Below are 9,306 nucleotides of genomic sequence, written 5' to 3'. Positions count from 1 at the left end.
TCAGTTCAATTCGGGGTTGGGACTCCCTCTCCCAACCTTCGATGGGGCGCCTCTGGTGCCAGCATCGAGGGTTAGGAGTTTGGGTGTGCTCCTGGACTTCTCTTTAATGATAGAGGCCCAGGTGGCAGCCACTGCCAAGTCGGCCTTTTATCATCTTCGTCTGGCTCAGCAGTTGGTTCCCTTCCTTGACCGCAATGACTTGGCCACGGTGATCCATGTGACGGTCACCTTGAAGCTGGACTACTGTAACGCTCGCTACTTGGGGCTGCCTTTGTCGCAAATCCGGAAGCTGCAGCTAGTGCAGAATGCGGCAGCTAGGCTGTTGATGGGTCTCTCTAGGCGAGACCGTATCCGGCTTGTGCTGAAGGCGCTGCACTGGCTGCCAATAGCATACCGGATTCACTTCAAAGTGCTGGTTCTTACCTTTAAAGCCCTCTATGGCCATGGTCTGGCATACCTTAGGGACCGCCTTTCCCCATATGTTCCCCCAAGGGCACTACGGTCGGGGGACCAACATCTTTTTGGTTACCCCAAGAACGTCAAACTCGCTGTGACCAGGGCTAGGGCCTTTTCGGTGGTGGCTCCTAGCTGGTGGAATGAGCTCCTGGAGGAGATCCGGGCCCTGCGGGACCTTCTGCAGTTCCACAGGGCCTGCAAGATGGAGCTCTTCCGCCAGGCTTTCGAGTAGGATCCACCGCCGCCACTGTACCACGACTGCACCGCTACTGCAAAAGGTGGGGATGCCATCGGGGTGCATGATGGCCCTGGGCCGAAGGTCAGAAGGCAGTGTTGTCTTGGAACTTGCTTCGTTCTTCTGGGTCCATCTTCCAGAACACATCTTGGAATTATGAACTTTCAGAGCACCAGCACTTTATTGTAATTTTGTATTGTTTTATTCTGCTTTTAATTGTTTTATCCTGGCTTTGTGCCATTATTGTTAGCTGCCCTGAGCCACATAGAATAAATGTCAGATGTTTGAGAGCCATGAGACATGAACAAATATTACACACACACATTGGAAAATATGCAAATTTACTATTTATTAACATTAAATGAGACTGCCAAAAACAAAAGGAATAATAGATATTGATAATGATATTTATTTGCCCAATGTGAGGGTGGGGGGAGGGGAGAAAGTGAGAAAGGAAGGAAGGAAGGAAGGAAGGAAGGAAGGAAGGAAGGAAGGAAGGAAGGAAGGAAGGAAGGCAAATAGATAGGGGAGGGAGGGAGAGGTGGAAAGCAAGCAACTTTAACTTTAAATGCATCCTCCAAGCCCCCCATGTCAGCTAGCTTGGCTTGGAGAAGGGATTTAAAGAGACAAATGCCTTCTCCCAGCTGGCCAATGGAGGGGGCGCTTTGAGAATGCAATTAAAGTTGCTTGTTTTCTCTGCTCCTCCCCATCTCAAGCCTACCCAGGGAGGGGAACACTGGCTGGGGAAGGCATAGTAGCATATCAGAATTGTGTGTTTTGTTTTAACACTGTGTTTTTCCATGTTTACTCAACCTTGCCATGTTTCCTGTGTGTTTGTTGCCAAACCTCCAGTGGCAAGTGAATGAGTCCCTTATTTAGTTATACAGTACTGGGGCATCCTTGTAGCCATTCTGCTAAACCCCCATTGTCGTTCCCAGCCAGGTACATTCACCAGTACACCAGGCAGGATGTACCATGAGCAAACATGTCTAACACTACAAAGCTATCTCACTAGTCATCAGCAGATTGGTCCACTTTAGCCTCCCCCTCTCCATCCAGAAAGGCCCTTATTTTAGGGATAGCTGGGGGCACTGCTAATTGCCCGGCTAGGAATTGCAATGGGTACAAGCAAGAGGGATCAGCTGAATATCTATGGGAATCTGCTTTTCATATGCATAGCCATGAGCAGGAAGGGAAGACTTTTGTCCTGCATTAATACATTCTTTATTTCTACTGAGTTTGGGAAAAGGTGGAGACAGGTACCATGTGATACTTCTTTAGAATCTGGAAAGGAGAAAATTGAACAGGATCTGTTATATGAGTCTTTCAAAAGTGTTAACGTTAGAGATACATCAATTTCCCTGCTCCTTTATTCAAGGTCCTTACAGATATACTTATCCCTGCAACTATGCAAGAAATGCCAGAAAGGTAAGTGATTATCTACATATGATGTTTGAAATGTAAAGATGAGCACTGTGATAACTGATAGCTAAACCCCCCTCATCTTTGTCACTTATTTTTAATATAAAATGCCAATTTTCTAAAATTTTCAGATGTGCCTGATGGCAGCAGCCCAGCTTCCAGCTTGACTGGGCAGCAAAATTATGTGTGGTTACAATTTATACGTGGGCATTGTATGAGATGGTTAAATATTTTTGTAATGGAAGCTTTAAATTTGCAACTATAACTTTCAATAAAGTTGGTTAGTGAATCACAGGCAAATGGAGTTTTGTTTCTGGGTTTTGGGTTTTTTTTTTTTGCTTTTTCACATTCCGTTTTTTCGACATGATTCAGCAACAGCAATCCAACTGAGGGGTGTGCACTTCAAACATTTCATTTCAGGGAGGGCAAGCTTTTTGTTATCCTGAATTTTCAGGAATGTGGTTACCAGTACAAGATTCTGTTTGGGACACATTTTTTGGATTTGGGAATTTCAGGACATTATTTTTGCCATCCCCCCATATTTCTATCCCAGAGGCAGGAGGAGTGGGGAGAGAGGGAGAAAGAAAGAGGAGGTGCATTTTGGCAAACAGCTATTTGGTACACATGTGCTCTTTAAATTTTAAAAGGCCATTATTTTCTATTGGAAGACCTGACCTTTGGACTCCAGAGACCAGATCTACTGCGCCCCCAGCTCTTTGACAGTGCAGGTGCACTTTAAATTTTAAAAGGTAACTGTTTTCTATGGGGAATAGATCTGGCCTCTGGAGTTCAGAGGCAAGGTCTTCACGCAGAAACTAAGGACTCTTAAAAATTCATAGGGCACAGCAGTTTGTTGGGGTAGGGATTTCCCTGAACTGATCCAAAACAGCTAATTTGGGTTTCAGTTTTGGCTTAGGTATATACAAATGCATATCTCTACAACCCAGTTGTGGAGTACAAAAAGGTGCTGTCCTTTGACTCATTCTTGTTGCTTGATCACTTTTTGAGCCCCCAGGACTATGCACCAAATGCCCTTTGTTAGAATGGCACACGCAGCACCGAACAAGCTGTTAGTAATTTTGATAATTCTGACTCCCAGTAAAGGAAGAGGGGATGGCTGTTTCCCTTGCAATCAGGCAGTAGCAACTATCTAAATGTACATAACTTTGAGTGTGAGATCCTTGGGTCAGAATAATTGCCTATACATTGCTTTTCTGTGGTTTTGGTCATCTTGTATGGTAGAGTGGTCAGTTCCCATTCTCTGTGGTTTAACCCCAGCTTACTGTGATATTAATACGATAGCTGAATATTTAATATATTATTGTTGAACAGAATTTCAGCAGCAAGCACCCAATTAACTACAACCAGAATGTCTGAACATTGCAGCAGTGCCATATCTAGCAAGGACAGCTGTTTCTAGGCAGTGGTGTTAACTGTTACGTTCTGCCACTGCATTATCATCCTGGGGTGGCTCACAGGAGAAGCAGTCTGCAATGTCAAACATTTTGTTTTTCACTTTAGAGAATCTGTTATTGTACACCTTCATTTCCCCCCATTTTTCTACTTTATCTTCATGCCCCTTCCCCGACACATTAACTTTGTTGCATGGTGGTTAATGTAACTTCCCAGAACTTGTGCTGTTTCTGCTGGCCTACGCAAGGCAGGGCGTTGACAGCTGACGGGCAAGAACAGTACTTCTCTGAACCTCAGGTACCCTTTCTGATGGATCAAAAAGGCCACAGAGTTGGGTGGGTTCTATCCCTGTCCTCATCAGCTCATCAGCTCCCGAGCTAGGTCAGCAAAGGCAGCTGAAGGAGGAAAAACTTGGACATGAGTTTCATTTCTCCTGATTCTTCTCACCCAATTTAAACTGCTTAATCTCTTTAAAACAGTCAGAAACCAATATAACTAATGTTTGCTTCCTACTTGTTTTTGTTTACAAAAATGAATAGTACTTTTTCATTTTGTGTTTCCATTAGTGAATAAACTAATGCACATCTCTACACAAACACCACTGGTTGTAACATTTGCCACTGGGGGAATCCTTTCTGCCTGTCTTATCAACTTGCAAAGTGTACTTGTTTTTGTATTCTGACCACATGGCCTTTTAGTTCTACCAAGCAGTGAAGTCTGTCGTATGTTGCTTTATCAACTATATGGATCAGGTGATTCCAAAAATTTTATTTTTCTATGCCAGATGATTCTATCACATCTCAGTTCATGAACAGAATCCAAATAGGTTTCTCCCCCCTCCCCTTTTCATTACAGTTTATTGGCAGATATAAGAAATTTTGCTAAAAACTGGGAGCACTGGATTGTTTCATCATTGGAAAATCTGCCAGAAGACCTTACAACAAAAAAATTGCCGATAGCACGAAGATTTGTGTCTTCTCTGAAGCGTCAAACGTCCTTCCTGCACTTAGCCCAGGTAGGACAAGAGAGTCTAGAATAGAGGCCATGACACAGAATGTACAATGTTGTAAACTAAGGGAGATGTCTAGGGAGCTGGTAAAATTGTTCTCACAAAAACTAACGCTCCTATAATATACTCAGGGGTAGTCAGTAATTCTGGGGCTCTGGGAAAGGAATAAAGAATGAAGCCCCAGAATCACTAGATGTAGCGGGTGGGTTGGTTTCCGGGCTGCCTTCCCAGCCATCTGGCACAGAGAATGATGCTATTGGCAAACGACATGGGTTTTTTTTGCTAAAAGATGAGGCATTTCTTTTTTGAGCTTTGTAAGAATTCTTGGGTGTATCCCCAGTGCCCAGACCTGGACTTTATTCATTTTCAGTTAACCTATTAGACCTAGGACTTTTTTGAACACCTCCTTTTGTCTTAATTCACACATTTTGCTTTGGGCAGGGATATAAATGCAATTTTCCACATTTGTTGAAATCTAATGGGAAGATATCCATATGCCACAGGATTTCCAGGGGTCAGTTGTACAGTTACAGGATGTGCTCGAAAGCCGCCTGCCCCATTGGCCAACTCACTGCCTGGTGTCTCCCTGCCACCGCCAGCTGCTGTCTTGCACTGGTGCAGTTGGTGGCCAGAGGCTTCCTCAACCAACTGCCTCACCTGGCCTTGCCTGCCCCTGTCACCAACAAAGAGCCAGCTAGTCACCTATAGGTCATGACTGAGCTGATCCTGTTCATGCCTCTTCTCAGCATCCACTTTGATATAGCTTGTTTTTTTAAAAGGTGTTATTCATGCTGATTACATGATCTCACCAGCCAGTGATCATGTAGCCAGCAGTCCATCATATCCCCCATAGATAATCTGATTTGACTATGTGATAATCTGATTTGGCTATCTGACTATTTTTGCAGGTGTGGTTGAAATATTGCCGGACACAGGCGGTGGATTTGTTTCATGAAACCCATGCCCCACACTGTTTCAATACCACTTTATCATCATGATTATTTATGTGAGGTCAAAATATGTGATTCTGGCCCCGTTCACACGGAGAAGTTGCCACGCTAAAGACACAAATGTCGGGCGGATTTTTGGTGCGCAATCACACCGCAACATCTGGGAAGCGTAGCGCACCCGTGGTGTCCCGCTGAAGATGTGCATTTAAAAAGTACCGTGGAAAGTGCACTAGTATCTGGAAAACGTGGGGCAGGGGCGGGCGTCTGATTGCGGGAATGCTAGTATCCCGTGGCATCCGGCGCCTGTCCACATCCCGTCGCAAACCGGATGTTTTTTGTAAGCGCATGCGCACAAACACATAACTGAAAGCAGTGCTGCTCCGCGGAACTGCGCATGCGCACAAACATGAAACACTTGCCGTGCCGCTTCTTTGCCACGCTCCAGCATCGCCGTGTGATTGCCAACTAACAGCCTAAGCGCAAAGCCTCAGGGGACCGTGTGATCGGGCTACCGTGCTTTATTTTGCTCCGGGGCGAACAGCCACGCCTCCCCTCCGCGTTATCTGGCCCGTGTGACCGGGGCTTACGATTTAAAAATGTGTTATTAGAACTTAAAGGAAAATAGCAATTATTAACATTCCTGATACCCATATTCAGTGCCAATTTTGCACCTATTTCCTGTTGCCCATTCGCAGATTGCCCGGCCAGCTCTTTTTGATCAACATGTAGTGAATGCCATGGTTGCAGATATTGAGAAGGTAGATCTGCACAGCATTGGATCTCAGGCACTTCTCACGGTCTCAGGAAGCATGGACCCTGATGGGGAGGGCTACAGCGAATGTAAGTTCCTGGTCAAATGATAACACAGTGCCAAGTCCCCATGCAAGTGGCATTTTCCTATGTGACCCTAAAAAGCACCCCTCTCATGCTTTTCCTACCCTGTATGAATGCTGGTAAAAATTCATAAGGAAAAAAGTTGAATGTACTTCCTAGCTAATATAGGAAATATTTTGTGATTTAAGCCACTGATTTAAGCCCCACTTGGGAAAATGGACCTTATGTTATAGATATTCATTGCAGACAGCTCGAACTGCAGACAAGCAGGAGCTTTCTAATTTACCACAGTGTTGGGAGTAACAGCTCCATACAATTTCTTCACTGCATGCCCAGCGCTGTTCCTGGCCTAGAGTCAAGGTGGCAGTATCAGCTTTTATGGCGCTAGATACAGGCTTTGGAGAAAGAGAGCTTTGGATCAGGGCATGTGATTTATTGGTGACATTTCAGTTTGTGTAAAAATATTTGAAGACCACCTTTTAATATTTCAAACTTCTAATGAAATACTTTCTGCACCACTGACACTGAATTTCTCTTGGGTGCTTACTGTTGATTTGGCTAATGTCCTTGTGTCCGGCTAGAATGTTTTATTCTATATGTTGTACAGCAAGTAAATCACCACATTTGGATTATTGAGAATAATAGTTTCAAAATTATTCTTCATTTTTTAAGTTACTGCTGAAAAACATATTTACATTTCCAGTGCAACTTCTTTTCCTATTCTTTCTGTTCCATTCTTTCTGCTGTTCTGCTTGCATAGATTTATCATTACAAAGAGATAGGCAAAGATTGATTAATGCACAGAAGAAGTGTGAAGGTTACATAACTCCACAGGGTGTGTGAAACTTCATCCTTGAACACTGAGATGGATTGCTCTGAGGTCTCTCTAGGTCAGGGTAATTAGCCCAGGACATCTCCAGTGCACAGCACAGCTAAACTCCCAAAGGTTTATCGGTGTTTTAATTCTAAATTGCCTGAAATCACCATAAGGGGGTGTGCCCAAGGAGCAGCTGAAGCTACCTTGTCTGGATATCATGTACCTAAAGGTAAGCTCCTTTGAGTCCTTATTATTTCTGTGGAAGAATTAAAGCATGAAATCAAGGAGTCTTAAATCTGCCCTGTGAACAAGTAACATGCAGTTAGGCAATAAAGGCACCTAAACTGGCATACTCCTAATGACGATTATACCAATTGTAATCACTTGTGCTGGGAAAGGTATGTGTGTATCACAGAAAACTTGTAACAGAAGAATGCTAATCTGTAGTCCAAACAATTATATTCACCCCTCCCCCTCTAAAGTTGTTGTTCTACTAGAACATGGAGCAGAACCAATGTTAAAGGTAAATTACATGTACCTAGTGAATTGAATATGAAAGAATACAAACCCCAGTACTATTTTATTAGACAATGTATACAGCTGTTGGCTCATTGAGTTTAAGGAAACTTTTATAAGATGCTGTCTTTTCATCCCCCCCCCACTGTTCTAATTCTGCCCTTTCCTTTCCATGCTACAAAGTTATCAATGCTTGGTGAGTGGCTTTCTCTCCTATTCAGAGTAGAATGCAATGGTGTGTTTTCCTTTTTACATGGTAGATGACTCTATTACAGTGTTCCAAGAACTGAAGGATCTCTTAAAGAAGAATGCCACTGTGGAATCATTTATTGAATGGCTGGATACTGTGGTTGAGCAAAGAGTTATCAAGGTAAGCATAAACAACTTCCTTCACACACAGAAACACAACCAGTGGCATCAGTGCAACTTTCTAGGCCAAGGGGAAGTATGTGTGAATAGTCCACCTGTGGCTCTTTCCCATTTGATCAGCATCCTTTGTGCCAGTCAGCTGCCTATCAGTTCCGCATGACTGACTGCACTGGTTTGCTTGCTTAATTCACACATGCTTCTCAGTGGCATGAATACATAAAGGGGAAAGAGAGCCTCTATAAGACCATAGCTACTGTTTGGGAAGGTCTGGTGTATTACCTTAATGCAAGAACACACAGAAATCCTGGACAAAGAGTGCAGGAATCATTTTACTTTATTGAAATAATTGTTTAAATAAAGTATATGCCTTCTTTTTGCCCCAGTGGGACATGTGAAAGAGCTTAGGATGTGTGATTGTTTGAAACAACACATTAAACAATGTTAAAAGGCAGCAGCACCAAAACTAAAATAAGAACCATATTGAAGGGCAGAGGTATGTTAGTGAGTCAATATTCTGTACATATTTGTGCATTACTTCATCCACTGTGAAGATGAAACTCATCAAGTGTATACTTTTATATGAACAAGCATTCACCTGTATCAGGAACTAAAATCCATCTCTGAATATACATCAAGCTGCTCATCATTTCACAATTCAAAGGATATTCAAATTCCTAGTTTCACATGCAAATTGAAGTCACAAAGATTTATGAACTGAAACATAGGTAACTGAACTACCACAAATTAAAATGGGTTTCTCAAAACCGTTGAGCTAATCTTGGGATAATAGCTATTAACCTGAGGAAGCGGGGGAAGGACCCAATTGCCCACCATTCACATCTGTTACAGAACATTGTTCTAGGGCAAACAGGTATAGTTTCCAGTGTTTTCCTCCCACGTTTGGTAAAAAAAGCCAAACAATTTACTATATGAGTCAAGAGTAAGTGGTAATGATTTACAGAACACGTAATCCTTCCATTGCTCTCTGCCTTCTGTTCACTTAAAAGTGCAGGGCCTCTGTGTCACACCAAATGGCCTTTTTTTGTTTGCTGTTTGAGAAAGTGGAAGCTTCAAGTTGGCGAGCCCTGGTAGGGAAGCGAGTTTGAGGACGTCATCTGTCATGATACACAAACAAGTAAAAGAACACAATGCATGTGCTGAGGAGATTCAGAGGGTTATATTTAAAAAAAAATAGTGGTCAGGTTCATTGTTGAGCGGCCTCGTGGGAATATTATTATTATTATTATTATTATTATTAATAATAATAATAATAATAATAATAATA

The 9,306-nt window shown here is 42.9% G+C and overlaps 1 protein-coding gene across 1 annotated transcript in view; it reads left to right on the top strand.

The window, feature by feature from the left end:
• The window catches only part of RFX6 (regulatory factor X6), a 53,635-nt gene that overhangs the window by 30,481 nt on the left and 13,848 nt on the right, over positions 1-9,306 (top strand). Inside the window, exons 10-13 of the mRNA XM_015409059.1 lie at positions 2,070-2,119; positions 4,382-4,541; positions 6,181-6,325; positions 7,913-8,022. Coding sequence (XP_015264545.1) covers positions 2,070-2,119; positions 4,382-4,541; positions 6,181-6,325; positions 7,913-8,022 — 465 coding nt within the window. The remainder of the gene's footprint in view (positions 1-2,069; positions 2,120-4,381; positions 4,542-6,180; positions 6,326-7,912; positions 8,023-9,306) is intronic.

This window comes from Gekko japonicus, unplaced genomic scaffold (assembly GCF_001447785.1).
Source record: "Gekko japonicus isolate JY-2015 unplaced genomic scaffold, Gekko_japonicus_V1.1 scaffold50, whole genome shotgun sequence".
Lineage (NCBI taxonomy): Eukaryota > Metazoa > Chordata > Lepidosauria > Squamata > Gekkonidae > Gekko > Gekko japonicus.
This window is presented reverse-complemented; position numbering and strand designations above follow the sequence as displayed.